Source organism: Calliopsis andreniformis, chromosome 6 (genome assembly GCF_051401765.1).
Source record: "Calliopsis andreniformis isolate RMS-2024a chromosome 6, iyCalAndr_principal, whole genome shotgun sequence".
Lineage (NCBI taxonomy): Eukaryota > Metazoa > Arthropoda > Insecta > Hymenoptera > Andrenidae > Calliopsis > Calliopsis andreniformis.
In genome coordinates, this window is record NC_135067.1 from 19,043,604 (window position 1) to 19,062,556 (window position 18,953).

The 18,953-nt window shown below is 41.0% G+C and overlaps 1 protein-coding gene across 2 annotated transcripts in view; it reads left to right on the forward strand.

Moving 5' to 3' along the window:
- Nucleotides 1-18,560, forward strand: part of Kank (KN motif and ankyrin repeat domain-containing protein 2 kank) — a 41,686-nt gene extending 23,126 nt beyond the window's left edge. The window contains exons 3-10 of one of the 2 annotated variants that reach the window (XM_076380519.1): nt 398-597; nt 904-1,132; nt 11,651-11,766; nt 11,862-11,942; nt 13,025-13,252; nt 14,054-15,303; nt 16,070-16,667; nt 16,730-18,560. In XM_076380519.1, coding sequence (XP_076236634.1) covers nt 398-597; nt 904-1,132; nt 11,651-11,766; nt 11,862-11,942; nt 13,025-13,252; nt 14,054-15,303; nt 16,070-16,667; nt 16,730-17,173 — 3,146 coding nt within the window. In that variant the 3' untranslated portion in view covers nt 17,174-18,560. The remainder of the gene's footprint in view (nt 1-397; nt 598-903; nt 1,133-11,650; nt 11,767-11,861; nt 11,943-13,024; nt 13,253-14,053; nt 15,304-16,069; nt 16,668-16,729) is intronic. The other variant, XM_076380520.1, reaches the window with a different exon arrangement.
- The last annotated feature ends 393 nt before the right edge of the window (nt 18,561-18,953 follow it).

Consider the following 18,953-nt stretch of genomic DNA (forward strand, 5'->3'; position numbering starts at 1 on the left):
GTAGAATGGGGAGCGTTTGATTGTTGATATGGGCTACTGTCGGTGAGGGTCTTTATTTTGGAGTGGTGATTGAAGATGTTAAATAGGGAACATTTTAAGAGTAACTTTAAAAGTATGTTAATAGGTTTTTAGTGCGGAGTTTTATATTTTAATTCTGGTACTAAGTTGAACTCTTGTAGTAGTTATTTATCAAAGTAGCTATCACTGTAGTTTTTACTTAGAAGATAGCTATTAGCGACTCCTTATCACCAACATATTAAAGCTGAACTTGCCGTAGTAAGTCCTAACTTACTGACAGCGACACGTATTTCTCTCTGTGTTTATGCTTAAGGGAACAAAAACGCTAATCCTAGGATTTGATTGGAAATAATCCTGTATTATGACTTCTGGTTTATAGTGGGGACGCAGGCCTACGTTTCCGGGTCGACAGGGTCGAAGTGCCTCTGCTGCCCTTATGGCTACCACATCGACCTGGACTTTGTGCGGTACTGCGAGGCAGTCGCGGCAGGAAGTGCCGGCGACAGGTCCAGCATCGAGAGACGTAAGAAAAGGGAACGTCGAAGGCAATGTCAATCAATGGAGGTTCTCCTGGGCTTGGTAATTGATCGCTCGATTCCATAATTAAACCGTTCTGGCGAGTGGAACACCGTTCGTTTTCGCAGCTACGCCATTAATTAAGATATTTCCTCTCTCTTTCCTAGACGGTTCATTATAAAATAACTGCCTCGATGCTTCACCGTTCAGTTAAATATCTCTGAGATTCTCTTCCTTTGAGTCGGTTACGAAGCTTTTTAATGAAGTTTCAGCGCGAAACGAGCAATAACAAGCGCGATAAATATTTAAGAGAATCAACAGCTGTCTGTGAAAGTCGCCTCGTAAATTCTTTCTTATTTTTGTGCGTAGGTGAGTCCAGCCCTGGCAGGAATAGAAGTCGAATTGCCGAAAATACCACAAGAACCTGCCACCGTCAATGGCCTGACTACTTTGCCGAGGTCGAGCCACGACAGACAGGGCTATACGTTGGAATCGCCTGCCCTCGACCTCAGCGACGTTGTGGGCGACTTCGAGGCGACCCTGAGACGATCCTCCAGGTCGAACAAGACCTTTGATCGACGAGAGCGCAGCGAAAACGGTCAGACAGATTTATTGTTTGCTTCTAATTGTGAGGGAACCCCCATTATCTGATCAGGCTTTATTGTCAGGCACATTATCGTTTGAATATTTTATTATTCACACGTTTAGGGTGGGTTAATAGAGAAGGAATTATAGGATTTGCTTGTTTTAAAAGATTTTATCTAGAGATGCTAAAATGGAATCTCAAATTAGATTCTCAAACAATAATAAAGTGAGAAGATTCTTGGAGTATTTTTAATATTCTACAGAAGGCAGTTTTGCGACTCAAAGCTATATTTCTTCTTATTACTTTGGATAATGGAGGTTCTACTCTCAACTCTTCTCTCCACTTTCCTTAACTCACTTCATCAATGCAAATCATGATTGCTTCCTCTCCTCAACCAGCCTAATTTTAACTACTTTTTTCTCATCTGATATAATACACTATTGTCACCATTTCAAGCAATAGTGCACCACCTCTATCCCCTCAAACCTAATTAAAAGTACAATCTCGCCATACAATGCATTCAAACGTGAACGCCAGATTAATTCCTTCGGTGAAAGAGCAGAAAAAAGAAAAAGAAGGCAGGAGATCCGATAATTTCACGCACATTTGATTTCCTTGCGCTGAATCCGCTCGCCTCGGCCATCTTTGGCTTCTCTATGGCCCAATGACCTGCTACACAATAATACCGTAAAGAGAAATGCTTCCTTCACTTTTGAGTCAGCGTTTCGCTGGAATGGGTTAAGAACGGGTGCGTTCAATAAAAGCTCGCTAGTCGCTAATGAATCCTCTCTCTCGATCTCTCCTTTTATCATGCATATTGCTTCGGGACTCTCCGACTTGAAATTGGCATTCATCTCCGAGGCGACAGACAGCCAGGGTTGAAAAGATGAAACTCCACCTTTTCATTTAATTGAAGGCTCCGTAATAATCCTCCACAAAGTCGAGGAAAAAGAAGAACACTCTGGACGCAAAGTTGAACCAGGGAATTTATTAAAAATTCGCTGTTGCAAGCATAACGCAACCTGCTATGTAATTACAGCTATCAGTGTTGCATGAGAGACGTATGAAAATTTCTCTCGGCTGGTTGCATACGTGAGCGTGCCCGCCACGAGGAACCCGTCGCTTCCGGGTTTTCGATGGCTTCCAGCAGACGCTGCTCCGGAACAGATGTCTATTTCATTATCCATTTAACGGGCCATCAGTAAAGTAACTCCTCGATCGACCAGGCGAAATGTCTTCCTCTCGTCAGCAGATTGCCTCTTCACGGTGTTTCAGCGTCACGATTGAAAATCGAATGACGGACCCGCCGATTGGATTCCCTCCAATGGTTTGCCTCCGAACGCTGCACAGGTTCCTCCGCCGAGCAGCTGCTTTTTTACATCTGCTAAAACCGTAAAACTTGAGGTTTACTGTAATGACGCGGAGTAAGACTATTCGAAGATCGAGAGGCATCTTCATGATTCACGTTCGACAAGGTTTGTCAGCTGGATTCGAGGATTCACACGGTTTTCACTCTCGCCGAGGAACAAAGCGGAGGCTTTGCATGGTTCAGTTGACAGCGGCTGACGAAAAGCAATAGACACCCGGTTTCTCACGGGACCGCGAACTCTATCCTGTAAACGAGCGAGGAGAGCGAAGAGAGCTCGTTTGCAGGAAGATTCTCACGTTTCGCAACGACCTGCCCGCTTTGGCTCCCGTTTCCTGTCTTATCGCCTGAGAGACAATGGAAGCCTCTCTGGAAGCGTGAACATCTTTACTTCGGGGAAAGATGAGATCCTTTCTTTGGTTTTACTGTCTGACAAATTAGATTACTGGCGTCGGCTTAGCGGGGGATTTCAATCGGATGCTGTTTCAATTTGATGCCTAATCTGAAGATAGTTTACGTTTAGATGTCGGATGAATGATGGAGAAGATGATTTGAGAAATGTGCCTGTTAGTACTTATTGGGTTCTTTAGTACTGTGAATCTAAATCAGTAATTTTGATGGTGAAATTCTCTACAGTATTTAAATTTTTTACGTTAAACGGTTTCAAGATTTGAAAATTTGAAAATTTAAAGATTTAAAAATTTGAAAATTTAAAAATTTGAAAATTTGAAAATTTGATGATTTGAAAATTTGAGCTAAGTACACCAATGCTAAAATTTGTAACTCTTTTGTTTGTTATTGATCTCTTTGTATACCATTTAATTACACGCTTTAATTGATTGATATCGTACAACCCACTCAAAGCTATCGTACCATACAATCGCACATACATCATTAATCTACCCATTCGCGAACTGTTAGCAGTACCCAGAATTGATTTTACGCATCTCCAGTTGCACAGTCGCACTACTAACGCCTCAACAACAATACAAAACCATACTTTTTAATGAATGATACGCATCGAAAATAAAAGAGAACAACAATTTCAACTACGTAACAATCCATTAATAAACGCGAAACAGATTCCAGCAGCCCATCCCCACAATTACAATTCCTACTATCTAACAAATTAATAAGCAGTGTATAAACAGTATCCATTCATTAAACTTGCCGGTGCAGAATATTATTAACCTAATAAACCAACATTAAACATTAACATTAAACAATGCAGCCAGATCTCTTTGCACCGTTAAGTAATCAACAGAAAACGGTTGTTCGATGCAGCAGCTCAGATAAATAAATTGCAAATTCCCGCGGTCGATCGTCGCTCCAAGAGATAGCTCCTCCAACGTACCTCAAGGGAGGTTCCATTCGCGGTTTGAAAGATAGTGGTTTCTTGATTTGAGCCAGTGCTCGAGCGAGGCGGAACGGCGTCGAAGTCGTCGGTGCGTGGCTGGAACCACCTGCTTCCGGTGGTCTTCCCGTCGGTTGGCATCGTCGCTTCAACGACACCTGTGTTACCCCATAGCAATGGCGCAGGTTCTCTGTACCCCTCGTACACCCACCAATTTCGTTGATCATTCTCGTGACAACGGTCGGATCTGCACGTCAGCGGACTGGAATGCGACAGAGCGAATCGACGAATCGATTGTGGTCGATCTCTGCAATTTTTTCCCCCATTCTGCCGGACGTTTCCTTCCTCTTCTGTGCAGCACGCGAGGAAGCTTTGGGAATTGGTACCGAGGCCTCTCCCTTTTTTTTTAGGTTTTATCGAGCATTGTTTTTCTGGATGGTTAGCTGCCCTCCGGGTATACGCGAGGTTTTTCGAACCTTTTCTGGGTTTGGTCGTAGAATTCAGGGAGATTTATTATCCGGTTTTAACGGAGCTCGAACTTTTTGTGTTCATCTTTCTGATGGACGGGGATTATAGTGACCCTGGTGTGTTTCCCAAATTTAGTTCATCTTTATTTGAGGCGAGGAAATACTGGAATAATGGAAATAGAAATCGTGGAATTAGTGGAAATTAGTTCGAATGAATTTTTTTTAGTTTTTATTGCGTAGTAAAAAGTGGAATTGGTATGAACGTCGTTATTTCTAGTAAACGTACTTTGAATTCGAACGATGAAAGTTAGTACGTAATGTCGTTAGTTTCTTGTATAAGCTTCTTGAAGCCATTGCAGTAATCGTTTGCTTTAATTATACTCTTGTCAATAGCCTTGCAGCACTGGCTTTTTGTTAACGTTTTTCTATACCTGCTTCAATTATTCTCTCATCTTTTACGAAGAAGACTGACCCAGTAATAAGCGAAAACTGTTATTAACGGAATAAGAAGTACACGAGTTAGCAGGAATTTCTCCGAATTAAAGCAACAAGTATCGACGATGAACACTGTAGAGTATCAGATACCAGCATACAATTAGTGCACTTGCTTCGTCTCCGCGAAAGCAGAGATCCTCTTGGATGGCCAGCAGATACATACGATTACCATAATTCGAAGCAACATTGAATTGAGTTCTCATCTGGCCGATCATAAAGTAGCCACGTCGACTATTTAAATTAGTAGCTAATTACATTCTCTCGAATGCATCAGCACATGATTAAAGGCTTCGGAATTACTCATAAAACGTTAGAAGACTTTTCTAGGACGAGATTTATTCCACAGGGTGTCCACGATTTCATAGAGAAGAGTATTTTAACGAGCCATTATTCTAATGTATAACTTTCTCTACGGCAAAAAGATTCAAAAAATGCGAAAGTGCATCAAATCGAAGCAGCACGCTTCATTACTGCCACGCGACGACCACACACCGAAGTAGGAGACATAAACTCATCGCAGAGAACACTTGACATAAAACTAAAGCTCTAAAACAAAATAAGATACTTCACAATCTTAAAAAATTCGAGTTAATGACTGGATTATTGCCAGATCGCAAGAAAAATTTAACACTTCAAATGTTAGTGCCTCGAAGAAATAAACATGCGATCTACATGTTTTTGCTTTATAGCCACAGAGGCATTAAACACACTCCATTTACGATATCAAACATCCTCCAGAAAAGTGTACCAAGCGATACAGTAGCAACGAGGAATCCAATGAAAGCCGCTGACACCATTAGCCCTCCCCTCGTTAAACAGTTTAACAATACTCGCGAGTCAACGTAGAAAGTGGCGAAAAAAGGCAGCAAAGGGGATATCGTGATCTCGTGGTAATTTCGCTTTTGCGTGTCGAGGATATCGAGCGCGGGCGCCCATGTCGAGCGCAATAATTGAATTTTACAAGGAAACGAGGCAGCATCCACTTAAACCGCCTAATGAGGAGCATAGCAGCAAGCAGGATTTTTCATTCCGCCGAGAGGGAACTCCATGGGTCTGGGTTAAAAAGGCGTTCTGCCAAAACGCGAGCACGAAAATAAAACGCGGTCATAACTGCGCGACACGGATCCGTCGAGGACGTAATTCGTGGCATACGAAAATACGCGTGTTTCGCTATCGGGAAACATTTCTGGGAAGGCGCGGGAATCGAGGGAATCAGGACGCTTTTCAGGGGAACTTCTCGCGGTTAAACTCCGTGTAACTCGATTTGGTAGCTGTGACTGACTTCATCGGGAATGCTAAACCATTTTGGTGCAACCTTGTCAGAGCAAGGTGGTCGCATATGGCCGCGTATGCACCTGCCGCTCCTAAGCCTCACGCAACTGCTCCGACTGTTACCTTTCAACGTTCCGCGGACGGAAATTTAAAAGACTCGATCGATAAGGGGTAGAATGAGGTGTGGGAATGTCTGTTGGAATGATGGAGAGAGGAAGAGGGGGAAAAAATTAATTTATCTCTCAACAATGGACTGCGTATCTCGTACCATTTTTCTGCATTATGAAATGCATAAAGGATGCGCATGCCATGATTCTCTTTAAAAGAATATTTGAATAAGTTTTCAGTGATGTGTGTGAGCTATTTAATTTAGCAAACACAAGGCTTCTAATATATATAATTTGCATTTCCTTTGCAGAGTATATCTGCAGGAAAAATGCACAGTTATTTTCAGAAGAAAATTAATTGAAAAACGCAGGGGTGTATAGGATTCGTGGGAATGTTCAAATCACACGATCTAGTGTAACACCAAGGCTAAACAAAAAATGTAATTTATACTCTAAAAGATTGATGACATGCTTCTTTTAACAAATAAGGAGGGTTATCAGTGATAAAACATATAATCTGAGTATTAGCATTGACAACCTTCTAGAAAATATTTGATAGGGAGAAACAATGTGGAAGATTGAAAACAGAAAGGGGAATTATTAAAAATAACACAATACAATAAATCATCTGTTCTTTAATGTCATACATTATATTTTATCTTCACAAGTAGTGTGATTTCTCAGTAATACTAAAAACAAAAATTAAAGAACATTTACTGCCCTAAAAATCTATAAAAAATATTACTCCCATATTTTCATTAATAAGACCCAACATCCAAGTTCGACACTTCAAATAAATTCCAATTATTACATGCATAGTAGTATCACTTCGGTATCAACAATTAAGACATATTAAATTTCGCGATAACACAGCCGCCGCCGAATCAAGGCTGCCCGCTATCAGAAGCATCGCTGCCGAAACAGAGCTAGGAAGTGACAGGGGAACCGAGTGGTAGGGGCAGCGATAGGCAACTTTTTTTCTCGTCGGGACGATTAAGAAATCGACGAGCACACCGGGCAAAGAACAGGAGAAGAGGCACATTTCCCCTCTCCATTCACCTCTTCGCGAGTAGTCGGAGTCCTGGTTGGCTATAGCCCAGAGAGTTCGGCGTCACAGTCAAACGCAAACAGTGGCCGCGGCAAAACAGATCGTCGGCACGAATGCCTGAAAAACTGTGCTCGAAAGGGCAGCCCTGTCGGCACGGCCGATGGGATCGAGTCCATCGAACGATCGTCGATCGTCGTCCCTTCTGACCGCGATTTTCGAACCCCTTACGACCGAGGCCACTTCGATCCTCGGGATTTATTGCGAGTATTCTTCGTTTCCCTTCTTCCTTTGTCGACTCGACACACAACGAACGAACGAAATTACCGACGACGAAGTACAGAGTCTAACGGCTCTCAACGTATAACGGTTCCAAGCAGCCGCGATCGATTTTTAATTGATCCCGTGAAACGATCACTGAGAGCTTTTTTGTGGGACCAAGAGGACTCTGTGAATTAAGAGTGCGCGAAAAGTTGAATCTCTGAAGAGGACTTGAAGAACTGTTTGTGATGTTCAGTTGAAAGTGAGACCTTTGTGGGTTAATTTTTCTTTCTTGGTTGAAGGTGTACTTATAGTGAAGGAGCAAAATGGGGGTGAAGAATTTTATAATGAAAAGGATACCCTTCTGCAAGATGAAGGCGAAGAGAAAATACCGTGAGTTGTTGTGCTTGATTTTTCTTTGGTTTATGCTCCCTCGTAACGAAGTGTGCTTCAGTGAAGTCTTCTTCCAGAGGGAGCTAGACTTTTAACTGTAGATATGCGCGGCGTCTGACACGGCCGCAGTGTTTTTTTTTCTGCGTATCTACAAAACAGGAACGATAACAAGGTTTCTTGCGTCACTCGATTTTCCTCGGGTCATGTTTTTACGTGGATTATCGCGCTTTACATATCATCGACGGGGTAATCCGTTACCTTGAATTCGGGTTTCGCTGTCAGTAGCGTGTGGATGACCACGACGCGACGTCGAAAGTAATTAAAAGATACTTTATCTGAGCTGTCCAAACAAGCTGAATTCATTATCGTAAGCATGCGATATTAGGGACTCGTGTGTTCTATTTGACCCCAGAATTCGTATCTTCCTCTCCTTTCGAGTGGACGAGAAACTTGAAAGAAAACAATTGAATGTCTGAAAAAATTAGAATGAAATCTTTTAGATTCGAGGTGCGAAAAATTGTTGTTAAATCTTCTGAAGAGATCGTATCGAAATTCATCGAGATAAAAGAGAGTGGAGGAGATCGTTCGGAAGCATCTCTCCTTGGCGAATTTCCGAGAAATCTTGCGTTTCAGATCTCTCGTATCTTCGTGGTGATTAAAACCTTTCACAGTGGAATAAAATCGTGAGAAACGGTTCAAGGAAATGTCTATTCTTTTGTTGCATTTCGTTGCATTCGTTGTTTTCGCTCGTGATAGATGTTTAGGTGAGAGTACGTTTCGTTTCTTTTTCGAAATTGGCATATGAGTTTTAATTGGTATGCTTGATGGAACACTTGCTAAAGTGGCTGCTGAGAGGTCAAATTATTAATAGCGATTTGTGGCTGAAATTAGCTGCTGGTCCTTCCTTTCGACTGATGCTGAAGTTAAGAAGCTTTTGCCATCTCAATATTTATTATTACAGTCATTAAAAGTCATTAGGTGTCCCGATAATTCAGAATATTAATTACAGTATTAGAATACTACATCTATTGAAAATAGCGTAATCGAGGAAAATAGTAAAAGTTCCATGTCACCTTGAATTCAGTTTAAAGTTCAGTCAGTTATAAAAAAACTCTCCAGCTTTTCCCAACTCTCCAACCTTTTCTACCAGTACCAATGGTAAATTAAAGTTTCCACTTTCGAACAAAACCGTGAATGGACTAATTTGTCGCCAGCAGAAAAAAAAAAGATAGAAGAATCCGCAGATCAGCAAAGAGGAGAGACGCTTCTCTTAACTTGACTTTCACGACCGACATCGCCTCTGCTCGCTCTTCTCGTACGAGCACGCTTCTAATCCACATGTGCAGAGCGCGAGAAACCCGCGGTGTGTCCTTTTCCATATAAAGCGGAACGCAACGATTACCAGCCATTATTTACATGGCCGTGGTTCGTTTGCGTTGTTGCTGCTGCCGAGAGAGCCGTGTAGAGCCCTTTTAAGGACGCCGTAATCGCGAAGAGGAACGCCATAAGCACACGACTTTCCTGACCAATTTTTAATTATGTCGACCCAGAAATTCCTACACCCTCGCAGTCGTAATTCTAGGCGAATCGTGATGAACTAGTTATTCTTAGTTTTAATTTAACTCGGAAAGTTTAGCTAGTTATTACGTTTACTTCAATTTTTTTTTCGTGAATATGGTACAGAGATAACTTATAAAGATACGTGTACCTATTCTGATGGAGGTCACGGTATACCTCAGAATATAAGGTCTCATGAAATGAAATAGTTATTAAAAGAACTTCTGAGTTGGGGTCATTATGCAGTAGAAACTCGATTAGCTGGCTTAGCATGAGACTCAAACCTAAAGTACCCTCCTGATAGCTAATTTTATTGTTACCATACTGTACTTTTATTGTTATTACTCCGAATAACCGTAAGCTGGAATAAAAAAGACCGCGAATATTTGAAACTCGGTTAATCGAGGTATTACTGCATACCGAGTGTTCGTCCGATTTCTAGGAGAAATATCTTTCTAACTTTACCCTTAGCAACTGATGCACATGAGCACAGTTTATTCAAGACACTCTATGTACAAACAGAATACCTATGTGGGGCTGCTTTCTGGAATATGCAGACTATCTTCCATATAAATAAACAAATAGGTGATCTACAATGTAATATTAAGGTTGTTTGCATGAGAGCGTATGAGGCAGGTCGCGTGCAGGATATTCTTTGGTATTAGGTCGAGCCTGCGAGTCGTGTCACGATATCGAGTCAAACGGATACGAAATGCCGCGACGTCTGGCGCGTTTCTTTATTGTCTCGCATGGGACAAGCCAGCATTTTCATGCCGTAACGCCACGGCCCCTTTACGCAACGATCAATTAAAAAAATTGAACGAGCGCAGGTGAACGCGGTTTACGTAACACGCGTGCGTACGAGGATTCGTTGGGAGACTTCTTCCATGGGGGTTGCTATGACGCAGGAAATTCTATTTGCTGGTCATTTAAAGTCCCAATGAAAAGAGAATATTCATACTTTGGTGGAAGGTCCATTTTCTTTTTTTAGAAAAAGTAGACTTTGAGTCCTTAGTAGAGATACTTAATTAAAATGAGATAAAGTGTCTTCAAGGATTAGCGTATAGATCAATATTTTGAGGGCATGAATTGTATTTTCGTATCGTCATCAATTGAAGAGCAAAATATTTGTTGATAAACACTGTCCATAATAGTCGGAAAATACACCCATCAATTGACATTACTGATTAAACACATGGGATATCAAATACGTGTCAATGGTAAACAGAAAAACACACCCGGTATGTCCTATTTCGATGCATGAATAAAATCTGTATTTTCACTTTCTTTTTCCTGGACAATTTATTTATAGAAACATGTGTACATCAGGATTCTGTAGTGACCGTAAATATATACTTTCATTTATTTATTTCCTGAAGCAGGCATTAATAATTCGCTAAATCGTGGTAATTTTCATATTAAAATATCTGTTTATCTCTACGTGCATTAAAACGAAAAAGGATTTATAGGTGTATTCAAACACTTGTATCGATTTGCATCGATTTCAATATGGAAAAAAAGCATCATAGCGTCAAAGTATTTCCTCGTTATATAAATATTCATTGGTACGGGGGAGCAGAAGCTACCGATGCCCCTACTCAAATATTTGCATGAAATTTCTACGTCGAACCAATTTGTGCATTCGTACCATGTTGAAATATTCATTCCCCCGCGCAATGAGAGAAAGAGAGGAAGGCATTAAGTCTGTCAGGCGGTAAATTTATTTATCGAACTTTTCGCGTACTGAGAATTTTTTATTCGACTAAGAATCACGTTTTCGCTAATATTACAGTGATAAATATTCATTGGATGTCGCTTGAAGAATTATTTGCGCTCGTATTGAAACTTCTTTAAATAAAGAGAAACTGTCTCCCTGTACTGATTAAAGTTTTACTTATTCTATGACACGTAGGACTATTAATACCTTTCGAATATCAAACAGCGAGACTTAACTTTAAAATTAAGCTTTCTGTTTACTCCCCCACTCACTCTCTTCTTATAGTTATACTGCACTACTTGCTCAGGGATCATTTCAACTTCTCCTTCTTTGTAAATTAAGATGCACCTTAGATAAGCTATAAACTACGTGTCACAGTATTCTACATTACTTCACAAACTCCCCAAAATTGTCATCCCCTCTACTGCCTAAACAAAATTTCAATTTCTTCTGAATTTATCAGCCATCCTTTTCACATACTAAAATCCTCCTCTAGATGGAACGAACACAGCCACGCCGATTCAAACAAACGTCCAGGTCGATCATCCTGCGGATTTCGACAACGCGAGCGTCGGCAGCGGAAACTCGAATCTCAGCACAGGCGCGCTACAGGTAGGATCCAAGCAACAAGTAAATCGAGGGTAATCGCGAATCGTGAAACTCGCGACGAATCGCTCGAACTCAAGGCGCGCGCCCACGTGTTTCAGAACATCAGGGAGCAAATGGCAGCGTCGTTGGAACGGATGAAGGAGCTGGAGGAACAGGTCAAGGCGATTCCCATGCTGCAGGTAAAACGCTCTCGACGTGATTTCGCGCGTCGTCGAGTACCGCTGGCTTTTTCTTCGCGTGCATCAACCGGCGAGTGAGTCACGCGTGTAGTTCCGTCTCTCCGTTGCGATACTTCCGACGGGAAAGCGTAATTATTCGCAATCGTAACGAATTACTCGATTCACCTCTGTCTAATTAACTATTTCATGAGAGTTTAAGAGCAAAAACTATTCGTCTTTTGAAAGCAGAACTTTAACGACTTCCGATGTTTACGATTATTAATTCTTTTCTTGTCGAGGTGGACGATTTGAAGTTAATGAGTTGGAACGTGAATAATGAATATGCTACCTATAATATATAAATCTAAATGATGGTAAATTAACGATAGAGGCTAATGAAAGAGTAGGTCTTTAAAAGAGTATTTCATTTAAGGGGATAATGCTTGCTTATACCTGTTCTAAATATACTCAGAATAATACAATACTTTCAAAATGAATTCTATTCGCATAACTATAATGCTTCTCCATTAGTTCAGCTAGTCATACAGAGGAAGAAGGCATGCAAAACAAGTCCTAGATATTTTCATTAGTATGCATTCGTAATTACATGACCAGAAGCAAAAGAGCTGACTATGCATAATAAATGATCATACAATCATTTAAACTGCCTCGGTAATTCCGCTGTTAAGATCAACGAACTACATATTCCGCTGGAAACATTGAAACCACAAATCCATGACATCGATTGTTAAAGCAACAAGTCATTGCACAACCACAACATAACTCGAAATGGAAACAGTGCGAAAGGGGTTGCGCGTGGTATCGATTAAATATTCATTAATTGCAAATTCACTGTTAAGGCTCATTCAGATCAGTCACCTCTCAGTGACATTATATATTATACAATGTATTATACATACGTAACAGTTTCACCGTGTTCATACTGATCAAGTTCCTCAAAATGTCTTGCCTTCAAGCCTCTAGGAATCCAATTAACTCGACTGAACGAGCCTTTACCCTTCAAATGAAATAATTGAGCAGTAACAGACCGATCGTCTTCTATTTCCCTATCCATACCGATCACTTTCACGCGGACGTTGCAGGTGCAGGTGTCGGTGCTGAAGGAGGAGAAACGGAATCTCCTGCGACAAGTGGACGAGCTGAGCAAAACGAATTCCTGTAACGACACTTTGCACAGGCACCGTAGCCAGTCGTTCTCGGAACAGCGCGCGAACCTGCGAAACCTGAAGAACGCCGCGTCGACGCCTACCAGGGACATGGGAACGATGTGCGGCGTAATGACACGGGACGTCGGCGTCTCGCACCAGCAGGTACGCGCTATCCTCGCTTCCGTTCCTTGTCGGATTTATCGCTGGCTCGATCTACTTTGTTGCGCCCGGAGAAACTCGAGAAAAGTGCCTTCGAGAATGCACGGTTGCAACGGACCGAGAACAATTTGCATAGCCCAGACGGTCGGAGGAAAAATTCTGGCTTTTTAATTGCCCGATAAAACCAGCGGAATTAATGCTGGCCGCGAGTGAGAAAGTCCTTTCGGTTTTTCGTCTGATGGCTTGCTCTTGTGGAACTAATATTGCTGGAATTAATGACTATTAACGTGTACCTCTTTCTGGTTTTATTGCCGGTATCGTCTGAATATTTATAGGAAAATAGAGAAAATTATACATACTTTGGACTTGAGAGCAACTTTTTATTTTTAGTAAAAGAGCTTTCGTACATTTGACTTAATTAGCAACTGTGTAATATGGTAGGAACTCTTACAAGTGTTTTAGAATTTTTTCAGATTTTTTAAAACCTTCAAGTAATGAAAGAAATAATCTTTGGAAAGGGGATCACTTTGGCTTCAGAGTCTTCTTTTGAGTCCTAATTCTAAAATAGAATAATTAATTACCGAATATAATTATCTTCATTTCCTATTCTTTAACTTGCAATTACCTTATTTTACCTAAAACCGAGGAGACTTTCTTGATTGCCTTATAACCCTCAAATAACACTTACTCAATTTAAAATAATCTTCTTAATATAAAATGCCAGCTTCTAAACAATAGTAGATATTAGCCTAAACAAAAGGCACCTCGACGAAATACTATAACGTGATATTGTCACACGAGCAGGTCCGAACACGAGATATCGGCATGATAACGAGCACCCCGATAAAACAATCCCTGCAGAGGAGTCGATTGCAGATCGAAGAAATCGTACCTGATATAAACGACCAGAGCACGTTGCTGGACGATCGGACGTCGTCGTCGAGCTTCGGTAACCTCTACTCGGCCAATTCTCGCGACAGTTGGAGGTCGACCTTAACTCGCAGCCAACTGATGTACGAGGAGATCGCGCCGGAAACGAAGACGTGGGATCGTCTGAGGAGGAGCAGACTTCAGATGGAATCGATACCGCCGACCAGTCCGAAACTGGTCAGGGACGTGAGAAAGTTTCGCGATATCGGGACAAACACGAGGGACAAACTCAGGGACCTCGTTTGCAGTCAGTTCATTATTGAAGATATCGCGCCGGAAGTGAAGAAGGAAGTCAGGAAGAGAACCACTGGTACTACGACTAGTCTGAACATGAAGGACATTTTGACGAAAGAGGAGGTTGCAATTATCGTCGACGACGCTCTCAGGATCTACAAGAGTACGTTGGTCAAGGATACTATGTCTAGGGGGTGTCAGTGCACCCCTGAGCCTCCTAAAGTAGTCGAGAAGAGGGACCAGTTCGTTCAGGTCGCAGAACTCTTCAAAATGAGGACGAACGTGGGAGTAATGGTGAAGCCAAGGGTGTCTGAGATCGGAATCGAGGTCAGGACTGGACCAGGGACGAGGACCATCGCGGTTGGTCCTGACCCACTAGCCACGCAGTCTCTGTCCCTCAACTCGATGAACTCGAGGAGTCATTCGTTTAACTATGGTGATACCAAGGTTAAAAGGAAGACTAGCAAGTCTGTTGGCGTTATGGTGGACGACCTGATAAGAACGACGGTAAAGAGCACCGACACTTCCGGTCTGGCGCCCAAGAAGAGGGAGTTTGGCACGTCGCCAATTAAAAAGAAATTCACGGACGTGTCTGTCGGCGAATCTGTGAGACCTCATATTTTTATATCCTGTACGGCTAATTACTGCGATAATTGTAAAGAGACTATCAAGAACTTGGCCAAGCAAATCGTGAACAACGCGGAGAATAATATGAATCATCAGAACACGAATCTTGTCTCGAGGATACCCAGGCCGTCTCATATTCCTTTGAATAACTCGACAGAACACAGAAGGCAATTCAAGAGGCAGGACACGTACACGAAGATACCTGCTGCGGGAGTGATAAGATACGATTCTGATAATAAGGAGCAGTATGACAACAGTAACCGGTTAGTAGCTCTTCATAATTTAGTAATTAATAGGGCTGTGTGTGAGTACTCGAAAGTAATCAAGTACAAACTGGAAAAATGTCTCATATTTACGTAGTAAGATTAAAAAAAATAGTTAAAAAAATCGTAAAATTTATCAAGGGCAGGTTTCGCTATTTTTTTAACTTTGAAATTCAATTCCCTCCGTCGATATAATTTCTTAGAACACCTGTTGTGCGCCACCTATTATCGGGAGGGTGAAACTACTCAATAGGGGTAGTTTGGTAAAAGAAGATCCCTGCACTGCGGACGATCAATGTATCATATAGTTAATGACAAGTTGGCGCATGTCAAGGGGGAGGGTTGTTGGTTTTTTTGACTCCATGGTTGCGCGTCCTATGCGTCATAAGTGTTTTCACGGAGCTGCGCAGAGGTCAAATTGTAAATAACACCTTCGGAGGTCAGTGACAGAGAAAGTGTGTACCTAAATCGCTCGCGAATTCGATATGGTGAATAAGTGAATCGTACACGGTCTCGACAGATCGATGCTGCAACAGCATCAACAACACGCTGCGCGTTTAGTTAACGATACCGCGTCCACCGAAGTATCCTCTGCAAGTTTCGTTGACAAAGGGTAATCAATTCCTCGAAACATTGCATATATCCATTGGGTTCTTCTAAAAATAAAAATTAGAAAAATCTTGTTACTACTTATGAGTAGTTTAAGGTAAATTTAATTGTTTATTTTCATTTTTTCTGATACACATCTTTCTTCTGTTTACTATAGCATTCAACAACTGCAAGGAGAAAAGGGGAAAGATGAGAAATCAGAGGAAATATACAATACAGAGAAGCAAGCAAACAATGAAGAGAAACATGAGCTACCAGAGTCTGCTCTGTTTCAACCAATCCAAGAGAAACCTAGAAAGAAGGTTGAGCCTTCGAAGGAGATGCAGGCCGCCATGAAGGTTCTCAATGACAGCCTCAAAAAGTCACCCAGTAAAAACATCTCCCACCAGATGAAGAATGCTATCAACATTATCCAACAAGAATGGTTCAAAATCTCCAGCACAGTGAATGCGAATCCCTTAGAAGTAGAAGACTACCTAGACTGCTTTGAAGAGTGCTCCAGTTCCTTATTGGAGTACATTGTTAATATGACTGACTCAAGTGGCAACACCGCAATGCACTACGCAGTTTCACATGGAAATTTTGATGTTGTTTCCATACTTTTAGACTCTAAAGTTTGCGACATCAATAAGGCCAATATAGCTGGGTACACGGCTGTGATGTTGGCAGCTCTAGCTGAAGTCAGAAACTCCACGCATGCCTCTGTGGCTAACAGGTTGTTCCAGATGGCAGACGTTAACATTCGAGCAAAATTGGTAAGGATTTCATATAATAGATCATAATTTACCCTCTCTACAACATTTACTTCTTTTTTCAGCATGGTCAGACTGCCCTGATGCTAGCAGTATCACATGGTCGCAAGGACATGACCCAGTTGCTGCTAGATGCAGGGGCAGCAGTGAATATTCAAGATGAAGACGGCAGCACAGCTTTAATGTGTGCTGCAGAACACGGACATACAGATATTGTGCGATTGTTGCTCGCACACCCAGACTGTGATCCATCGATCGTTGATATAGACGGTAGTTCCGCTTTGAAAATTGCATTAGAGGCGGGCAATCGAGACATTGGTGTACTACTTTACGCCCACGAGCGCGTAAACAGAGGGACGAGTCCATACTCGTCAATGAGAAGGAGCAGGAGGGGGTCCAAACCCACAACGCCTACTGGACCCTCTCCTTCGGCTCCAGTTAGTCCAGCCCCATCCCGAAGACTCCATTCATCAACCGTTTCCCTAAATTCCTCGAAGTATTCTAAATAATCCACAAGCATTGGAAGACTTTAGTTGACGTTTAACTTAGCAGCAGATAGCTCGAATTGTAATCGTAACGTGCGAGTAAGGAATATTACAATCGGCGTCCCGTGTTTCCTATATTTATTTCTAACATGTTTATTTAGTATTTATCGTCGATTACAACGTTCTAGGTGTTAACCACTGAGCAAATGATCGTATTCTTGCCTAACGATTCATTCAGCCTCGACACAAGCATTTTAATTTAAGATACCCGTTTAACTGCTCAACTTTGTATACAATTATTCGAGAGAAGTTTGAACGTGTCGTGTTTTGTAAAGGTAGTTCGTAGAAAGTTGACGTGGAACGCGTCGATTCATGATAGCTGATAGGGCAGCGAGTTTGTATAAAACGTGAAACTTCTTTCCAGGTGCTATCAGAGTAAAGATGAATCTTTCTTCATTGTTGATAGATTTTTATATGTCACGAGTGTGGAACGTCAGTGTTCTGTAGGAACACGTTCAAAATTGATTTCTCGACGCTAGAAACCGCATGAAAGTACAAAAAGAGTTATACGTAACACAAGTCACAGCGCAAAAATCAAGTAACGTCTTCCAACATTCTGTGACATCAAAACATTCCAAAGTGAATCACGAACAATCCGAATTTCTTATCGCAGACTTTTTTTCTCACATCCACGATAGTACTGTGTTGGAATTCTGGGCCTAATTTTTGTTAAATCTGGGGGATCAAACTGTCCGTAGAATAATTGTGTACTGATATACATAGAAAGACATAATAATGGTGCACAAACGCGGGACAAGTAATTCTCGCTGTAAATGTTGAATTTATATACGAGGAACATTCTTAGAACGGTATCGATCGTCGTGTTCGATGTTGAAATAGAAATGTTACATAGACGTGAAAGTATAAATATAGTGTCCGTGGATAACAATGCTAAATATCGAAGGGCATACGAGGAAAACTGACTGAGTTTAATACTTGTTAAAATCTTTTCAGGGTACAGATTTTACATGGTAGAGAATACACTATAATGCAATTTTTTTTTATTCCTCGTTTATGCGTGATATCACCTTCGCGATTAGGAATTGGAATATGTGAGAGAAGACATTTTTAACGTTGAGCGTTTTTCTTATAGGGTTGTGAATATCGTAGAAATAACAAGCGTATTTAAGTTCAACATCAAAGATTTAGGTTTAACGTTGTAATGAGTATTCCTATCGTTAAGAATCTATATTAATGTTAAGTGGCGATTATGTGTATCAAAGGTAGCATCGAAATTAAGTAATAGAATCGTAGGGATCTAGAAAGTAGATGACTACTTTTCATTGTTTGTGCCTTTGTCTTTAACATACTGTAACTGATAATAAACTCGAAAGGATACAACATAGAATAATTCGGTCGTTTCGTTCTGTTAAATCAATCTAAAAAATTTAATATATAAAATATAACCTTCACAAATTAAAAATTGCACAAGGGAAAATAGGTAGGTACAGATCAACTGTTAATTACTAAAACATTTATTTAGTCATTAGATAAATCCTAACAACCATTTAGACATAATATAAATCTACGCGTAATATTATAAAAAATATTTCTATTGCATATTTCTAACGTAATTTAAAAATCGTTCAAATATGGACACTGAAACACTATAACCACCTAGCGGTGAAACCTATGAACTAACGCTCCATTTGAAATGCACGTATATAAAATATTCATTAATTAATGAGTTATTCACTTCTTTAGTTGATTATGAGTTATATTTACATACAGTATAGGCCATTCT